The sequence below is a fragment of the Cornus florida genome, unplaced genomic scaffold (genome assembly GCF_030987335.1).
Source record: "Cornus florida cultivar Cherokee Brave unplaced genomic scaffold, ASM3098733v1 CherokeeBrave_3.0.0_Hap2_Chr10, whole genome shotgun sequence".
NCBI lineage: Eukaryota > Viridiplantae > Streptophyta > Magnoliopsida > Cornales > Cornaceae > Cornus > Cornus florida.
Genome location: NW_026775580.1, coordinates 108,943,709 through 108,964,148, shown reverse-complemented (window position 1 = coordinate 108,964,148; position 20,440 = coordinate 108,943,709). Strand labels below are relative to the sequence as shown.

The following is a 20,440-nucleotide window of genomic DNA, read 5'->3' as shown; positions in this document are numbered from 1 at the left end:
GGTTATTCGTCTGAAGTTATTTAACATATGGGTGGGTTGAAGCTGCCAGAAATAGGATGGAGAAGAAAGAGGACCGAAAGCAGGTAAGAATTGAAACCCTGTTGTTAGGAATAACAAAGGACAATACTTGCGTCAAAGTTTTCAACCCAAGTTGGATGAAGTTTGTCCGACCTGCGTACATGGGCCAATTAGTGCATGACAAGTGTCTAACTTAATACCCAACTTAAATGGGTTTGACCCGGCAGAACTTTTTTTTTTTTTTGCAGTATCGGTTCCCACATCCCCACCATCCACCAATACCACATCACTGCCACCGGCAGGGGCGGAGCCAGGATCTTGAGATTGGGGAGGCCAAAATTATAAACAACATTACATAGTTATAACTTTTGAAAAAAAAAATTATTATGTAGGCAAAAATATTTTACTATTTAATATATTCATATAAAAATATATCTATTTAAACTTTTTTTAATTTATTTAAATAAAAAAAACTAGTTATTTAAATAAATTTTTTATCAAACTTTCTGAACAAACACAAATAAGATTTATGTCAAAATTATAAAAAAATTCAATTAAATAACTCTCTTTATTTATTGAAAAGAAAAAAAAAAAAATTTAAAAAAAATGTAACAATTGAAAATTTAACAAAACAAAAACAATGAAAAAAAAAACACACACACAAACAAATTAATAAAATAAGAATTTAGATTCTTAAATCATCTATTTTTATTGATATTCAAAACTTCAAATTAAATTTTTATTCTTGATTTTGTAAAAATTAATTTATTATAGAATTCTTATAAAAGCATTTCAATAAAAATGAATAAAAAGAAGCAAAAAAAAAAAAAAATGATGGAAAGAATCATGTATAAGATGGAATTTTAGAATAATAAGGTTATGGAAAGAATCATACTTGTAGTCACATTATGGAAAAAATGGTGTTTGAGTTTAAATTTTAAGATAGCAACATAAAATTTGTATGTGAATCAGTTTTTATCGGGGTTCTATAGTCGTTAATTAAATCACTATATAAACTATCTTTTGTTAAACTCTAATTAGAGAAATAAAAATAAAAAATTTCTTAAAGGGGTCAAGTATAGATTTTATACCATATATGTTATACTATTTTTTTTTTTTTTACCTATACTAAAAAAATTCCAAAAAATTAGGGGGGCCATGGCCCCTGCCAACCCCCCTTTCCCTCCGCCCCTAGCCACCGGCGATGACGACACCCCCGCCAGCAACAACTACCCCGCCTTCATTTAATCCGACACTTCCTGCGACATCTCCCCCTCCCGTTGCCACTGATTCTCTGCCGCCACCCGTAGCACCAGAAACTTCACCTCCTCTGCTGTCAACTCCGACTCCATCAACCTCTCCGCCTAGGGGCGGCTCGAGCCTTAGGCGAGTTAGGCGGCCACCTAAAGCCCCAGCCAATAAAAAGGCCCCAAAATATTATAATTGCCTAGTATATAATATATTGTAATTATTTCCTTGTTGAACATTAATTCTAAAAAATTTATTTACTAACATAACTCTTCTTTTTTTATTTTCTTTCTCCTTATCATCATTCACGTCTTTCATTAAACTTTAACTAAGAGATAAATTATCTCCTAATTCCTAAAATATCTTTTTTTTTTATCCTTTTTTTTTTTTTTTTTTTTTTTTTTTTACACCAACAATGTATATATTTTATATTTTTTCAGTAAGTTGCACTACAATAAATATTTAGTCATTGTATGAGGAAATAAATAAACTTTCCATATTCTCTTTTTTTAGATTTTTATTTTATTTATTTATTTATTTTTATTACTTACAAGTTACAAGTCATCTCTTTTCTCAGTCCTTTCTCATTATACAACTTTACAAATTTTTTTTCTTCTCAACTCAATATTCATTAGTTTCTCAAATCTCATTTTGAACGCATTTTTCTTCTTCTTTCTAAATTAGGTTATATTATTCTTTATTCTTTAATTACTTTTTAGTTTTACTGACTTTTGTTATTATAAATTTGTATATATCTATATCTATACTTTTTGTTGCGGTAGCAGAAAAAAGTTTTTCAAAATTAAAATTGATAAAATCATATCTACAATCAATTACGTCACAAGAAAGATTAAATGGATTGGCTATATTATTTATTAAAAAAGAAATTTTAACCACACTTGAATATAATAATTTAATTAGTAAGTTTGTATCTCAAAAAGCCATAAGGATAATTTTTAATTAATTATTATATAATAATTAATATATTGCATATTATGATAAAAGCCACTTTTTATTTTTCGCCCTGATTAACATCGAGCCGAGCCGCCCCTGTCTCCGCCATCGCCGTCAACTCCAGCTCCATCGACGTCTCTGCCATCGCCGCCACCGCTGACTCCTTCCTCATCTGCACCTCCTCCAGCCAGTTCAACTCCTTCATCGCTGTCGAATCGGAGTCCACCACCGCCTACTAGGACTACAAGATCTTCGGCGCCGCCTCCATCATCCTCAATTTCTCCATCACCTCTGTCATAGCTCATCGATCATCTCGACTGGCCTCGTCGTTGGAATTGATGTTGGTGGTTTACTGATTCTTGCAATCTTGAATATTTTGTTCATTTGTTGCAAGAAAAAGAGTTATGCCGAGTCAAACCCATTTAAGTTGGGTAATACCCAACTTAAGTTTAATAGTTCTGATGAACATTAGTCATGCACGGATTGAGCCACGTACTCAAATTGGACAAATTTCATCCAATTTGAATTGGATGCAAGTAACTTTGATTCTCACGAGCTCACCGTTTGCTTTTACCCGCACTTTACGGTGCAGGCTGAAGGAGAGTGATATTTTGTTGAAATAAATATAAACCCTGACAATCTTCATTTCATTCAAATGGAAGGTTCCATGATTGTACTTTTCACTATGCCACCCCTCCTGGCCATGCTGCGGTGGAAGTTAGGCTCTTCCAGATTTCCACATTATGACTTGACAAAAATGAATAAAGAAAATTGAGACAACCAGGATTGAAATTTGTCTAATATATGTCATGCCTTGCCCACTAGGCCATGTGGTGTGAAAATATAATAATTTGTCTTGGAGGCACACCATTTGACAGTGTAGAATTGGTGTTTAGGGTTAGCTTCCCATCACGCCCATTTCCGCTCTCATGCTTCACGGCACATGGATTTTCTCGTTCTTATTTTCATAATAAGATTTAAATTTTGTCACTTTTACACTAGAATAAATTTTGACCTATCATTAAACTCTCACTTCGTTAACATAGTAGGAAGTGGGCCACTATGCTATACAATCAGGAACCAAGGCCGTATCTACCATCTCAGCAAAGCCAAACCTTATTGCACTTGATAAAAGGGCCGGGCCCAATTTCTGATCCTTGTAGTAGAGCAAGCACACCCAAGTAGTAAAAAAAGTACAGTAATTGCGATTGGATTGAAACAAGGAGAGGTGGGAAAAAAAAAAAAGAAGAAGAAGAAGAAGAAGGAGAGATACAATAAGAGAGAGCTTATTTTACGTTTGTTTTACAAATAAAAAAAAAAGGAAAGGAAAGGTTTATAAAAATAAAAATAAAATTAGAGAAAGCTACTATTTGAATAGTATTTTAGTTATTCATAGTCAATTAAAATATTTTGAAAGAAAATGATGTGACAGTGATTATCCATTTTTGCCCTTATTTTCAAAGCAAGATAATTCAATTTTTTCCAATTACTATTAAAGTTATGAAACAGATCATCTTTTTTGTTTCTTTTTTCAAATACAATATACTACACATTCTTTTTATTCTCATTGTTCAGTTGTATTAACATTATCCAAACTCAATTACTTTATTGTCAATAATTTTAACGAAAAAGATCAATTATTTAATCATTTTTTTTTTCGGAGTAAAGTGCAAAAAACCCCCTTGAATTATTGTCCTTTTGCAAATAACCCCTGAATTATTGATGTATTGAAATTAAGGACAAACACATCGCAAAAGATTATTTTACCCTTTGCGATTAAGTCATTTCTTATTAAATTATTAATTTTTAATTTTTTTATTTTTAATATAAATATTAATTATACTATTTACCTTAATTTTATTATTTGTATTAATTTATCATAAAAATGAAAAAAAAAGATTTGTAATTACCATTTTTTAGAATGATTAAATTCTTATTAAAATTTTATTATTTATAATAAAACTTATTATACTAGTTTAAACTTTTTTACTGTAAAAATATTTTCCCTTTCTTGCAATATATTAATGAAAAATTTATCAATTACTTAAAAAAAAATTACCTTCTTTTTCAGGTAATATATTCATGAAAACTTAAAATAATAATTAAATTTTTTTAAATTTTTTTTTGATAAATATTTTTATTAAACAATTAATTTTAAAAATTAAAATTAAATTTATGCAAATTAAATAAAGAATATGTCATTAAATTAGTATGATTTTTTTTTCATAATTTATTTTAATAAGAAAAATAAAGTAAAAGTAATTCAATACAAAGGACATTGTGGTCATTTAATAAAATATAATCTAGGTATTGGGAAATTTTGCAATAAAATATAATAGTTCAAGAGCACATATTTCAGGAGTTTTGTTTTGCACTTTAACCCTTCTTTTTTTTTTTTTTTTTCTGTCAAACAAATATTCTATCTATGCTCATAAAAAGAAATACCTTCCAAAATACATGAAGAAAAAAGCTAAATATGTAGGGGTGGGTTCTGGTGGGCTTGAGCCCACAAAAAAAATTACTATACTAATTTTAGCCCAACCTAAAAAAGAAAATTTATTAATCCTATTAGCCCACCCCAAAATTAGCCTACCCAATCAGGGCAAAGTCTAGTCACTCACTATACTAAAATAAAGGCCCAACCCAAATAAGCCCAAGGCCGACCCTGACCCAAGGCCCCAAAGGCTGTCTCCTACGGCCTCAAAATTTATTGGCCCATGGATAATGGGGCACCAGACAAAAAAAAAAAAATTATTAGCGCATATCATTTCAGCCTCGCGTATCATTTCAGCCTCCCCAATCGCCTCCATCTCCATTCTCGTTCTCAACTCTGTACTTGCCCTCCCTCTATCTGGAACTGCAAACTACAAAATCTACAAGAATCGGAAGTTCAAAACCCATATATTTGAGTTTATCTATCTGTCTGCAAGAATCAAAAGTTCAAAACCTATTACCTATATCAAAACCCATTTCGGCATATCATTACAGATTGTTCAAAAAATCAAAACCCATATCTTTCAGTTTCCATCGCCCGCTGTTCCAGTTCGGGTTCGCCGTTCGCAAGCTTCAGCCGATGGCCCGATTTCTCTCAACTCTCGAGCTTGCCCCCTCTCTCTCTGCAACTGCTAACTTGTATGTATGGGTTTTGTTTTAAATTTTTTTCCTAACCAACTAATCAAGGTATGTAATTCTTGTTTTACAAACTAAATTCTATTCGGTGAAATTTTTTATGATCTTTTTAATATATATATAAAGTAACAAAATTTGCATTGCATTTTGAGGTAATCACGTAATCTACATTTTATTTGAGCAATTTTTTTTTTTTTTTTTTTTTTTTTTTTTTTTTTTTTTTTTTTTTTTTTTTTTTGTTGTTGTTGTTGTCAATTATGTCTAAAATTTGAATCTGGGCATAAAAAAAAAAGAATCTGAATTATTGAATTGGATTAGAAATCTGCAGATACTGAATCTGAAACATTTTTTATCAACATGCCAAGCTTTTTGAAGATGTAAATCTTTTCAGAACTCAAAAAAATCATAACAAGAACATTGACAAGGAAAAGTACTTAATATAGGATAAAGCTCTAAAGTTACTTCTTGAAAATTAAAATATTCCATAATGTTGGAAGGGGCTTGCCATGAACTACCTCACACTCTGCTTCCACTAGTAGATTCTCAAATAGGATTAGGAAATTGGTCAAAAGAAGAGATAGGGTACTGAGTGGTGAATTGTTCAGAAATAAATTGGTAATTTTTTTTATTAATTACCCAAATAGTATTTCTATCCCTTAATCAGTCAACTGTCTAAAGAAACATTGTTAATTAACTAAAATTGAATTAAACAACAGTTGATTTTGGTTGATATATTTTGATTTAGCCCAGCCCATTGAGAAATCCTGGATCCACCCTTGAGCTAAATGATAATCGACACCTTTGCTTTTGGTTCACTTTTGCACCAGTGTTCCAGAACCAGGGCGTTTCGATGTGGTCTTTCACTTCACGCTGCTGTCGTCAAGACAGGAGTGCAAGCTGATGTCTTTGTCTCCAACCACATCCTCAATATGTATGCCAAGTGTGGCAACATTGTACTTGGCCGCAAAGTGTTTGAAGAAATGTCTGAGAGAAACCTTGTGACTTGGTCTGCTATGATATCTGGGTATGATCAGTCTGGAGAACCTCTAATGGCAATTGACCTTTTTTCTCAAATGCGGCTTGTGCCCAATGAATACATCTTTGCCAGTGCTATCAGTGCATGTGCCAGTCTCTTGGCACGGACACAAGGCCAACAGATTCACGCTCAATCTATGAAGTTGGGTTATTCTTCTATCTCTTTCGTTTCAAATTCTCTTATTTCAATGTACATGAAATGCGGTGGATTTAAAGATGCTTTATCAGTCTTTAGTGGCATGTCTGAACCAAATCGTGTCTCTTATAATGCACTTATTACTGGGTTGGTAGAAAACCAGCAGCCAGAAAGTGGGTTTGAAGTGTTCAAACTTATGTACCAACGAGGTCTAATCCCTGATCGTTTTACTTTCGTGGGAGTGCTGGGAATTTGCACTTCTGCAGACGATATGCGGGGAGGAATGGAATTGCATTGCCAAACAGTGAAGCTCAATCTCGACTCCACTGCTTTTATTGGCAATGTGATAATAACAATGTACTCGAAATTCAATTTGGTAGAAGAAGCCATGAAGGCTTTCGAATTGATTGAAGAGAAAGATGTCATTTCATGGAACACTGTTATTACTGCTTGTTCTCATTGTGATCACTATGCAAAGGGGTTGAGTGTTTTCAACAAGATGACAAAAGAAAATGGTATAATGCCTGATGACTTTACTTATGCCAGTGCCCTTGCTGCGTGTGCTGGCCTTGCTTCAATACACCATGGCAGCCAAATTCATGCTCATCTCATCAGAACAAGGCTGGATGAGGATGTGGGTGTTGGTAATGCACTTCTCAACATGTATGCTAAATGCGGTTGTATTGGATATGCGTACACTGTTTTTAACCAAGTGAAATGTCGTAATGTTGTCTCATGGAACAGCATTATAGCTGGATTTGGAAATCATGGGCTTGGGGAAAAAGCCCTAGAACTCTTTGAGCAGATGAAAGAAAGGCGTTTGCAGCCAGATTCTGTTACATTTGTTGGACTTCTGACAGCTTGCAATCATGCAGGGCTTGTGGACAAAGGCCAAGCTTACTTCAATTCCATGCCTGAAATCTATAGGATTGACCCTAGTGTGGAGCATTTATCTTGCCTAATTGATTTACTGGGACGAGCTGGCAGACTAAATGAGGCTGAGGAGTACATAGAAAAATTCCCTTTTGGGCATGACCCAGTTATATTAGGGAGCTTGCTTTCTTCATGTCGACTGCATGGAGATGTTGTAATTGGCGAACGCTTGGCTAGACGGCTTCTAAAACGTGAGCCTATTACTACTTCATCTTATGTTCTATTGTCGAACTTATATGCTTCAGATGGAATGTGGGATGCCGTTGCAGAGGCAAGAAAGATGTTGAAGGGTAGTGGACTAAAGAAAGAGCCAGGCTATAGTCTGACTGAAGTGAAAGGAATAGTGGAAAAGTTCACAGTTGGTGATTTTTCTCATTCAAGAATTGAAGAGATAGTGGACGTACTCAAAACTTTCAGTTGGGCAGGGGATGAAGTTTCATTATATTATTAATCAAGTCATCAAGAAAAAGGTGTGTTATGTTATTTACATTTATTTCTACATAAAATGCAAGTCAAGGTTTCATGATGGATTACGATTTCCATCAACAATTTAGTCCCTGGATGATTTTCATTGCATGTACGTGGCCTGATTACATTTTTTTTTTTTCCTTCCCCTTTTAGTACCTTCGCAAAATTCCTTGGTGCTTTGGCAAGGCTGTGCGTTTCAATCCAATTGTATGTACATCTACATTATGTTTGGCGGCAGAAATGCTTGATATTTTCACGTAGGATATTAGCAAATATATCCGTGCTCTAGTGAGGAAATTTTGATTGATCTATATTATATGCTTTAAGAATTTTATATACGAGCCTTCCACTGAATATTTTTCCCTTTTTATGGCAGGAACCATCTATTGCCCTTACGAAACCTGAGCTGCTGCTTGTTCTTCCTTCTATGAGCTACATTGTTTGTGAGTGATTTTGGATCTTTAATTAAGACTGAGGGTACATCAGATTCTGATATATCCTCTTATGGAGGCTGTGTTTAGCAAGCCTAATGACAATCCAATTGTGGAGAAAATTGCACTGCGTGGATTGGCCCTGAAGTATTGCAAAGCTTTCAGTGAGGTATGCCTGGTACTTCAAAGTGATTGTTGTGTCTTTTTTATGGCTAAGAGTTTTTAGGTTACTTGGGTAACTAATGTGGAGGCTGTTGATGATATATAACTAGCATCTGCTACTATATAACTGCTTAAGCTTTTAAAGTTACTGTTTTCTAGCATGGTATCAACGCAGGAACATGTTGCGATCAAATGATGTTACCTCCCCAATAATAGTTCCATTCTCTATTTAACCAATTCAAGGGGGAGCCAGGCCACAAAGTTTACCAGAAAAGTGATCTTGCTTGGTGTAATAATAAAAGTTCGGATTGTTTAGTATTAGAATCCGGGTTCGAGTTTGAGGACAATAACTTTGTGCAAATATTGCCAAATATCCCTACAATCGATTAATGGGGACTACACTAGATAAAATGTATGTCATGGCCCCTGTTTATTTTCTTTTCTCTTTTATGTATGATAAGAGCCCTAATGCGCAGTATTCAAAGTTTGCCAAATCAAAATTTCAACCTCCGAAAAGCCCCATAAACTCTGAACTAATCTTTGATGAACTATATTCCCCCGCCTTGCCAGTCTGTGCCCATGTACATGTACAGTGTGTTTTTTCTTTGCATGAAATGTCTTTTTAAGGAGTTGAAATGTGGATGGAACAGTTGAAATTATTACTGTTTCTGAATTCCATTCCTTTTAGTGAATGACAGGTGCTCTCCTGTCCTTTGAAGTGGGTTTTGGACAGGAACTTTCAAACTGCTGGCTGTGCCTTCGTACACCACAATTGCTCAGGTTAGGTTCTCGGATTGTTGCTCAAGTTTATTCTACAATATTTTATGTATCCTACTGTTGATTGTGTAGGTATTGGGAGACCTAAATGGTCGAGGTTGGAGAAGCTGTAAGGATTTGTAGCTTTCCTCTCATGCTACAAGATTAACAGAAAACGAAATAGAGCAACGGACTATTGAGAACCACTTGAGGTAAGGTCAGGATGATATCGTGTCAGCAGGAGCTTTCAAGTTTCTGTTTCTTTTTCCATTCAAAAAGAAGAAGAAAATGACTCCGTTCTTTCCTCATTATTGTTCTTGTTAGTATTTAAAGAAGTAAATTGGTGCTGATGCTTGATGTAAATGTTCTTTATAGTATATTCTAAGAATGCATAATGGTAGAAACTAGTTGTAACGACTTACTCCACCACATGATATGATATTGTCCGCTTTGGGTCTGAATCTGCACGATGTTGTTCTTGGGTTTTTTATATTGGTTGGCAATACATTTTTTTAAATATATATATATTTTTTTGTGGCAGGATCCGATATCTCCAGTTCGTTAGGAGAAGAATTATTAGAATCTCTATGATTCTAGTCTATACAACCTGACAGCTTTGCCCTAGACTAAATACAGGTGAGGTGACATTTATATATGATATAATATATATATGCCATCCAATATTGTGTAATCTTTATGGGTCTTCGATTGAATTAGAACTTTGTTATGCATGTGCAATTTGGATATGGACAATATCTGTGATTTGATATCTTTGCTATGCATGTGTAATTATTAATTGCTCTTTTCACCCACTAAGATCAGATAATCATCTACTCTCTAGAGTTTACTGCACTAAATAGAAATATACGTAGCTATTTGTAGATTTTGATTGTGAAAAAATAGGTAGTAGTTGAAGAAGGTATCGAAATTATTCCCCATTGATCTTGTTAAGAGTAGTATTAGTGTTTGTATTTGAGCAGAAATTAAGAATACCAGAGCTAACTTTTTCAATTAAGAGGACAAGCAAGAATGGGATGCAAAGAAAGAGAAGGGTTCTTGAGATATTGAAGGAAAGCATTGTGGTGATCAAATTATTCTTTAATTAATTCTAGTTTGTGATCGCCCAAATATGTTTTTTATTAAGGAGTACAGTAAAAAACATGGAACAATATTTTGTTTGATAAATTGAGAATTCATCCATAGGGAGAAAAAAATTTATTGGGCTATTTAGAAAAGCCCAATATGTAAAACCAATTCAATCCAATTCAATATTTTACGGATCGGATAAAATTAAAGTTTTCCCCATGTCAGATCAGATTTAGCTTTCATCAATCCTTAGAAATCAGATTGTTAATGGTTTAGGTTTAATGTCTAAACCAAACCAATCCAATCCTTGGTCACCCATAATCCCATAATTGTCAGTCTAAAAAAAAAAAACTTAAGCATGGTGACAGTAAATATTGAACCAAGATTCTTTCCTATGTCATTTTTGTTCCATATTTGTACTATGCTTAATACAATAATTTTACATTGTGAACGTAATTACTTTAAATAGTGAATGCTACAGCTTCAAATTGACAATATAACAACTATGTAAATATGTTAAATCCTCTATTTAATTGTGTTATAATGTTGCAACTGTTTTATGAGGGCAGTATCTATGATATAATTGTGTTGCATAATTTTCTTAAAATTATTGCATGAGTATTATATTGTGTGATATAACTATGTTGCGTGATGAAACTGTATTCTACGTACCCTTGCACAGGATCCCTAAAGCAGGAAAGGATCCGAGGTGATACAAATGGTTTTATGTTTGAACTAGTAGCTTTGCTTCTAACTGGAAAATTGTTTGACTCTAAATTGGTGGTGATACTATATGAGCATGTTCATATACCTTGACCTGATATTTGATTTTCACACCTATTAGTAGTTAAAAAGAAGAAGAACATTTAACTACTCTCTCTAGGGTAGTTGAACTTTGAAACCTGGACACTCATTTTGTATGAAAACATAGGACAACTGCTTGGTGAATTGGTAAATGTACAGGTATCAAACATGTGAAAGTTAATGTGGGCACCGAGAATAGTAAACTTTGTACAAGCTGGGTAGAACGTGGCTTAAAGGGCACATGAAGTAAATGTTTGAATGTTTTATTGGAAAGTGTAGGGAAAGTGGTGTGAGACCTACTACTGCACTCGGGTAGGTCCATCACTTTCTCTACTTTTTGAATTTGTGGATGGAAAAGAAAATTATTTATTCTCTCTTATATTTCGAATTTGAAGTTGAAAATGAAAAGTAATTTTTTTTATTTTAATTATGCACAAGTTTTTTTCCTTTCGTTTTCACTTCAAGTTTTAAAGATTATTAGCATCCTGAAATCCAGCATTGTGTGATGTAGGTACTTGCTTAGTTTTTGAATCATGGACAATGAGGTGTGTTTTTGATTAGTGCTGATTGAATCTCAAGTGCATGCAAAATGTTGTTTTTGACTAGGGCTTACTGAATGGTGTTTTTGAGAAGTGCTAGGAAATGGTGTTTTTGACAAGCATTCACTGAATCTCAAGTGGTAGGAAATGGTGTTTTTGACAAGGACTTACTGAATCTCAAGTGCTAGGAAATTGATAGAATTCATGGTGTTTTTGACAAATTGGTTTCAATTTCTATTTTGCACATTGAACAATGATGAATTTTAGAATTGTGAAAATGCTTTTAGTCTTTTGATATGTTTATTTGATGGTGCATTTCAATGGATTGTTTTGGTTATTGTTATTAACTAAGAATTGTTACCATTATATAGCATGTTTAATTGAAATTGTTGTCGATTACAGGTTTTGTGGATTATTTGGTAGCATTTATGGTTGATTTCAGTATAAAAAAAATAATAATAATAAAAAATAAGATATGTTATCTACGGGGAGCTTGAAACCTTGTAAATAAAAGCCCATATTCAATTATCCACGGCACACAACTTCTAGTTCATAAGAAGTTTATATTATTTACGAAAAGCGAAGATCCTCATTAAAAAGTAGAATTATTTTCTAGTGTATAGTGAATACTTAGATATATTAACGAGTCGCAAAGTACATTGTAAATTAATATTAACGAGGGAATATGTATTGTTATGCCCCAAGGCCATAGTTCGGATTGTGAACTCATTATACTAGACAATCACAAAAATAACATCCCTGTAACCTGTTTCCCAACCACATTCTTCACCTATTTATTTCCATTATACAACCAGAACTGAAAATAAACAGGAAAGATACACATACTACAACTTTCAAGTTTATAAAGTTAGCAATAATATTTATCACATGCCAAGGATGAAGCTGAACTAATATTATAACATTGTCTCACTATCATACATTGTTTACTATACAAAATAAAAACACCACAACACCAGCCCTGACTCTGTCTACAGCTAAGGAGGAACACCCTCCACACCATCTATGCCATGACCTGAAAAGATGTGTACAAAACAGAAATGAGCAATCACAGCTCAACGGGAGTTGCCTAAAGCATACTCCTTGATATCTCTGTGAATCCAAGTAAAGAACAGATATAAGATAAGGGGCCATACAGGCTCGGGAATATAATATTATGTGAGATAATAAAGTGAAGTGCAGTGCAATGCCAATGCTAATGCCCAAGACACTTCCCACTTCCCGAAACCTCATCTAATCACTACCAAGTTAATGTAATCCGGCCCGGGGCTATACTCCCCAGTACCACGAGAAGATAATTGGTCATCTATCTATGACACAAGGCTATACCCTTTGTTGTTATTTGGGGCCTAGTGGCTCAATCACACATAGGGTGTTACCATATGTTCCCTCTAGATTTCATTAACAGCACGAACACAGGCTATACCCCTTGCCATTCAGCTTTCAATAATCCTTTCTCTTTGAAGCAATCTTATAATCATTGACATATTATTTCAATTCTAAACTCATCCCCAAAACCATGCGAGATGAATGCACATTTATATTGGTATAATGTACGACATTTCTAATTAACAGTTCAATCTCAGTTCCATATACAATAAATATGGTTATTGCAATTCTATCAACTTGCCAGCATGTTCATTTATAAGATGAGTATCGCATAATCACCTTATGTTTTAGGTAGCATTCACTACAAGAAATATTGGTTTTACAGGCGGTTTTTTTATGTCCGCAGGTAATATTTTACAAATACCGGCAGTTTAGTTAAAAATGCCGTTGTGTAGTATTTTTCCAGCGGTTTGTATTAAAACGCCAGAAAATATGTGGTTATTCTGGCGTTTTATATTTAAATGCCGAAAAATATCATGTTTGTTTCGGCGATCAAAAATTGGTATCGTTTATATTGTATTTGCCGGCGTTTTTTTTGCATTGCCGATAAATATAAAATGAGATTTGTGTGCCCTGCCAATAATTAAAGAAAATAAGCGAGGTAGTTTTGGGCTTAGGATATTTTAATCTTTTTTGTTATTTATTACATTTTCAAAGGGCGAGGTTAACCCTAGTATTAGGAGAAGATAACAGAAGCCTAGAGTCCCATCTTCAAGCTGCTTGTTCCCTCACGTTGTCACGATAATCAGCGGTGGTGCGGTTGGTGGTGCGCGACGAAGATCTAGGTAGTGGTGGTCAAGGCGGGTTGCAAAGATCTGAGTTGTGGTGGACGAAGATCTCGATAGTGGTGGTCAGTGCGGGATGCAAAGATCTGAGGTGAGTTCTCTTTTTACAATTCCTGTTGGCGTGGTGCTAATAGGGTTCTAATTTCATTTGATACTTGTATTTTTTTAGATGATTATGGCATTCAACAGCACTTTTTGTAAATGAATTATTCAGACACCCTGATGTGTGTGTTTTTCAATTGTCTCTTGCATCGATGACATTATTAGAATTACTGCACCGGATGACCAAATTGGCTTTTGAGAAGTCTCATATTTCTAGTTGTTGCTATAAAAAGGCTATTTTGATGCTTCATGCAGTTGCAGAAATCAAGTTAATCATTGAGATGTATCACACATTATTTGTTTTCCTTTTTAAAATATGATTAGGGATCTTCACCCAGATAGCATCTTTCTATCGGTGGAGAAAAATTCTTTTATGCTGGACGAAATTGACTTTATTTCAATGGAACTAATTTGACCTCTTTCAACCAGTGTCTAGATGGGTCAGAATATTCTTCCTCATTGATGGAGGTTTGGACAAAAGGTCCTGAACAACTGGGCTACCATTCTTAAGTCTCGGTTCCGAGAAGTCTGGAGTTCATGGGCCTTTCATACATAGATTTTGTGGAAATAGTTGCTAATGATGCATTTAAAGAGGAACAATTAGAAAATAGTTAGATATCACTGGGGTTCAATACAGACTGTTACACAATAATTAATAAGATAGAATCTCTCAATTTGAAATGTTTAAATCTATGATTAACAAATTCAGTCGGATTTAAAAACCTATGGTAACTCGTATCATTTTCCAACATGAAATTGTTTCTCTAGTACAAATTTTGATTAGGGAATAAAAACAAGACACGGTGTACCAAAGGAGGCTTCTCTAGTATTTGTCTATATACAAATCCTTATATACATGAGTCTACTTTTGGAAGTTTCAGAGATGGTAAGTGGGTAGAGCAGTATATGTGAAGACAGGAGTTTGGAATAAAATCATGTTGTACCATAGGTTTAGATGATATTTTTGCAGTTTGAAGTTTGAATCGTATAAATATCTACATTTGTGTGTAGAGAGAGTTAATAAACTATGAAGTTTAATGTTAACGGAATACCGTAAAGATAACGACTCTCATTTAATATTTTGGAGGATGGGTGTTTGAGATTTTTGGGGCCAGTCAAATAATGTTTCTGATAATTGTTTGGTGTTTGGGATAAGGAGATTGCACATTTGCACATGTACATATTTGGTAGTGAATTATGGGGTGTTATACTATCATAGTAGACAAAAATAATAATAATAAAAAATTAAAAATTAAACCATGAACTTTGAAGTCAGAGTGTCACATTGCCAGTAGACTCACTGCCACGTATTCACTGATTATATATAGGCTAATATTTTTAATTTCTTTAATTGGATAGAGATACTCTGCACCTAAACCCTCCCAAAACAATAGAATCAGTTTAAGTAGACCTTAATCTAGATCATCCAATATCTAAATTATTTAATCCATTTTTAGAATTTATTGAGATTTTTGGACATAGTCAAAATTTAAGCGGTTCATGGAGTTGTTATGGATGATGTCCACCCACTCAGCCACTAAAGATATGTTCACCTTCCTTCAGATTGTAATATATAGAGAGTACTACAAAATCAAATCATTTTAAATGTGAACATTATTATTATAGTCATTGTTTAATTTGCTACATTTATATTTCAACAAGTATGACATTCAATAACACTGGGCTAGTTGATCAATAGAATCAACATTTTACTACTGCATATATAAACTTTTATCTATTAATACAAATTTTTGAATTTAAGAAATCGATCCCCAAATCAATTAGATTTTCTAGTTAGGTTTTAGGTTTTCAGCACATCTCACATGGATCATGCTAGCTAGCCTAAAATATTATCTGTTCTCACACATGATCGATTCTCTTCACCAATTATTTTATGTGCCTTCAATTGCTGTGGAAATATAAATAAATAAAACACAGGCTTTTAAGGCTTATCTTGCTTTACAATGAGTTGGTGCAGAAAACCTAGAGTGGAAAGCAATAAATTGTATTTTTTTAGATGATTTACTGATATAATTTTTTTTTTTTTTTTTTCCATTCATTTGGATGTCTGATTTTCATCTAGGTTATGTTTATATTTCTTCTCCTCTTATAATTTCTATTTTGCATTCATATATATATAACAAGCACTGTATTTTAAGTTATTTGACTGAACAGTAAGTTTGATATACTTACTGCCACACTTTATAGGTGATGCTAATTAGGTAGATAGAAGTAGTTTATTGATTAAAGAACTATGAAATGCAGTAATTCAAAGAAGTTGACTGACATAGTTTTGAGATTCATATGTTCTTACATAATCTATTATAATGGATAGAAGTTGGATTACATTAAATTTTAGTCTCGTTAATTTAATATATACATGTATATATTTATTTATTTATTATAAAGCTATATATATGTATATTATAAAGCTTAATTCTCATCTTAGTTTAGATATTTACGATAAATTCATTTTGACTTTATCTTTCTTACTATACAAATAGGATAAGTACTACATACTCGAATGGAGTTGAACAATTTCTAGATACTGCATTTGAGCGAGTTGGACAGAGTGGACGCATATATTGTCCTTGTAACAAGTGTGGGAATTGTATCAAGAAAACAAGGCAAGAAGTTTTGGATGACTTGATGTGGAATGGGTTTATCAATACATACAATTTGGATTTACCATGGAGAACGATTACCTTCGTCTTCTAGGCATAATGATGGGGACACCTCATACGAGCATATCGATCATATGGTCTGTAATTTCTGCCAAAATAATCCCTTTCAACTTCTGAGAAAGCGAAAGTGTAATGATATGGACCATATGGTCTGTGCTTTCTACCAAAGTAATCCTCTTTCAATATTAGTGTAGCTTTTGCGCGATGCGTTCCACATTTGAATGCTTTCTAATACAATCTTACTTATATATATATATATAAAAGCAATTATCTTTCAACTTCTGAAAATGATTTTTTAACAATTTGAGAAGGCAACAGGGTCAGCTCATCTTTTAAAATTCTCTTCTTTTTTTTTTTTTGTTTTTTCCCCAGGAAAATCATTTGTGATATATCATCGAGATAAGAGGCTCTAAGCACTAGAGAAATAGCTCATATGTAAAAGTTCATCTGTGACTTTGCTTCCAAACTTACCCTCAACTGCCATTTACCAGAATACAGTATAGGTCTCTTGAGTTGGCTCTTGCTTCTTCTAGTTTTAAGCATTCCTTTGAAGAGAAACAGATGAGAAAATAATATATAGAAAGTAGTTATCGGTTTGTAATTTCTTCCATTATGATCCCTCTCTACTTCTGAGAAAGTGCAAGTGTACGATTCGTCTGTGATTTATGTCAAAGTAATTATTCTCTTACAACTTCTGAAAATGATTTTTAGAAGTAATTATTCTCTTACAACTTCTGAAAGTAATTATGTATATATAGTGTGTGTGTGTGTGTAATTTAAGAGCTAATATATACCTTCTTATTCCTTTGTTTTAGGAAAAAAACAAACAAAATGAAGTAAATCGCTCTAAGCAAACAATGCTGGGACAATGAGTTATGTGCGGAAGGCTGAAAAGGTTAAGTTGGATTTTTTATGAAGTTAATCATTTGTATGTCACACAATTTATTATACATCATTGAGGTATAATTATAATAAGATAGATATATTAAAAAAAAACAGATGAAGTTGGAATCAAGGAAGGCACCAACTCGTGCTCAACTATTTTGCGCAACACATAAGAGCAAGAAGGATGACAAAGCTAGTGATGAACATGTTGCCAAAATGATTGTAAATATTTTTTTAGACCATCAATTCTTTATTTCCTAGTTTGATTAAGTGTAAAATGGCTATGATTTTGCGTCATATTGAACATCAAAATTCTAATGTACAGGTAAATAATTTTGTTATTGCACCCTTATAAACATTTAACTATATAAATATTATAAGACCTAATATATTTATAATTACATTCTATTATGAAGGTGCATAATAAAGTTATATTTTATTATGAAGGTATCCGGTTCCTCAACTACATTTGGTGATCCTTAAATTTTATTTTTTGTGATGGAATTTCATCATTGGTGAGTACTATAGATTTTAATTATCATTTTATTTTAACTATACATTTAATTGTCTTAATTATTATTCTTTGTTTAATGGCTTTTATTTAAAATGTATGTAGGGCAATTTGAAGCAAGATGAGAGATGAAATTGAACCATTAATTCTCAAGACCCTCGCATAGTCTCACTCAAATTCTCAATGAAATGTTGATGTTTTATTTTGAATGATTTCCTTTTGATGTTTTATTAGATTTTGGTGTTTCCTTTTGAACCTTTTATTAGCACTTGACATTTTGAAACAAAACTTATATGTTATGGAATGTTATTGAATTTTAATGCAACTTTGTTCTATGTTACATATCAAATTTAAGTTGTTGGATGTGTTGTGATTGGTAAATTATATTTGATTTCATTGACCAGGGAACAAAATAAAATATTTGCTATTATGTAAATTAAACCAGAAAATAATATTTTTTTTAAAAAAAAATTAACACATTACCGGTGGTTTAAAACGCCCCCAAAAGAAAAAAAATTACAGTGCACTATAATACACTGATAGTTTAAAACGCTCCCAAAAGTTAAAAAAATTATACATTACCGACGCTTTAAAGTGCCGGAGTAGAAAAAAAATTATACATTACCGGAGCTTCAAAGTGCCGGAGTATAATGTCAACACCGGCGGTTTAAAACGCCCCTAAAAAGAAAAAATTCAATAATACCGGCGCTTTAAAGTGTCGGAGTATACAGTTATAATGACAGTTTATTTAAAATACACTGGCAGACAAAAACGCCGCTACTTAAACTTACACCGGCGGTTTTATACAACCGTCGGTACTGATTTCAAACCCGACGGTTGCTGACAAAACGCCGGTGAAAGCTAGCGGTGGTTCCTGTACTGGCGGTTTGGTAAAAGCGCCGGTATAGGAATTACCGACGGTTTTGGTACCTTACAGCGGCGGTATAACCGCCGCTAAAACCCTTATTTGTTGTAGTGATTGTTAATGAATATAACACATTAAACATGCTCTTCTACTCACATTTATAATATAATCTCATCAACAGTGTTCTATAACAATTCCCTACACAAGTATACACCTTCCCATTTCAAAATACCAATTACAGTTTAAATTTCAGTTTACAGCAATGAATGCTCGAGCTCTAAGCATAAAGGCTCGAGCTCTGAAAGCGAAATTCTAGATTTCTAAAAAACAAGCAGTAGTTTGCACTACAGAGGTAATAACTCTCTCCACAATTAGAATCTATGGCTGAAATTGGTATCATTGGAAAGCTTACTTCGAGCCGGTCAATTTAGACTAAAAAATCACCCAATTTGGGTTTAAAATGAGAAAGTTATGATCCTTTGAAGTTCAGGTTGCAGTGCAGAAAATTCTGCAGAACAAAGCTCGAGCTCTGGGAGTACAAATTCGTATTTCAGCACTGTTTTTCAACATAAAACATATATAATTGATTCCTTAAAGGTAAGGGATGTGAGAGTTAAACAATCATACCTCAAAGACGCTTGAAAACCTTGCTAAACCACAATTCAAAGCAATCCAAGGATGAATCAAAGCCACCCAATTTGTAAAAATGAAGAACACTTTCTTTTGAAACACAACCAAAGCTTCCTCTCTTTTAAACTAGATTTTAAAATCCCAGCAGTGAAGAAATGATCACAAGTTTGATACCAAAATAAAGTTCATGACTTCAACAATACTTTTCATTCACAAACCCTTCCCAAATTCTCAACATAAGCATCCCAAATATGCAAGACAAGATGATAACTATATAGAAAGAAAAGAACAAAAATGCATTCTGCCGAATTCCTATCCCTCTCCTTTAGATGAATTACAATGTGATAACATGTATAAGATATTGCCTCATCACCTAGATAGGTGGCATGCTCTAAAGCGGTCAAAAGTAAGACCATGTGAAAAGACTAAAACACCCCTCCACAAACACCCATTTGCATGAAAATGTCCACCATGCCCTTCGTGAAATAAATAATGACATTAAATTAAATTAACACACTTACAACTTAAATCATAATTTGACAATAAAATAAAAATGCATAAATGCCAACATGTCCGGTAAATGATAAAAAAATGCAAACCATCACATGTATACTGTAAATAAGTTTATTACATAGATAAAACTATCTTCTATGGCATATATTTTAGACTTCTACGAGGTTCATTCTGTCTCGTAAAAAGTTGTGAGTATTTACGTGACCTTTACATTTTGGGGGGTATTCACGGGGTGTTTGGCTCCTCGTAAAAGTCATTTTCTATTGTAGTATGAAGAAGTAAATTGGTGCTGATGCTTGATGTAAATGTTCTTTATAGTATATTCTAAGAATGCATAATGGTAGAAACTAGTTGTAACG

At 33.2% G+C, this 20,440-nt stretch overlaps 1 protein-coding gene and 1 long non-coding RNA gene across 13 annotated transcripts; one reads left to right on the top strand and one right to left on the bottom strand.

Moving 5' to 3' along the window:
- Window positions 1-4,805: 4,805 nt before the first annotated feature.
- Window positions 4,806-13,982, top strand: LOC132276957 (pentatricopeptide repeat-containing protein At1g11290, chloroplastic-like). Of its 12 annotated transcripts, none has more exons than XM_059778618.1 (8): window positions 4,806-5,400; window positions 6,177-7,923; window positions 8,075-8,209; window positions 8,298-8,521; window positions 9,203-9,294; window positions 9,364-9,482; window positions 9,812-9,906; window positions 11,672-11,839. In XM_059778618.1, the coding sequence occupies exons 1-2, from the start codon at window positions 5,359-5,361 to the stop codon at window positions 7,902-7,904; spliced, it is 1,770 nt and encodes a 589-aa protein (XP_059634601.1). In that variant the 5' UTR covers window positions 4,806-5,358; the 3' UTR covers window positions 7,905-7,923; window positions 8,075-8,209; window positions 8,298-8,521; window positions 9,203-9,294; window positions 9,364-9,482; window positions 9,812-9,906; window positions 11,672-11,839. The 12 variants fall into 12 exon arrangements, with proteins under 12 accessions (XP_059634601.1, XP_059634606.1, XP_059634603.1 ...); XM_059778623.1 differs by having other exon boundaries at window positions 4,809-5,352; XM_059778620.1 differs by lacking the exon at window positions 11,672-11,839 and adding an exon at window positions 13,764-13,982 and having other exon boundaries at window positions 4,977-7,923.
- A 5,083-nt stretch (window positions 13,983-19,065) lies between these two features.
- On the bottom strand, window positions 19,066-19,903 carry LOC132279787 (uncharacterized). The gene is made up of 2 exons (XR_009471399.1): window positions 19,566-19,903; window positions 19,066-19,467 (listed from the first exon to the last, which is right to left on the bottom strand). It is a non-coding gene; the product is annotated as an uncharacterized LOC132279787 (long non-coding RNA).
- Between the last annotated feature and the right edge of the window lie 537 nt (window positions 19,904-20,440).

Bases quoted from the DNA above. Each gene is read 5' to 3' on its own strand.
- LOC132276957 (XM_059778620.1), top strand. From the start codon at position 6,135: ATGATAATCGACACCTTTGCTTTTGGTTCACTTTTGCACCAGTGTTCC.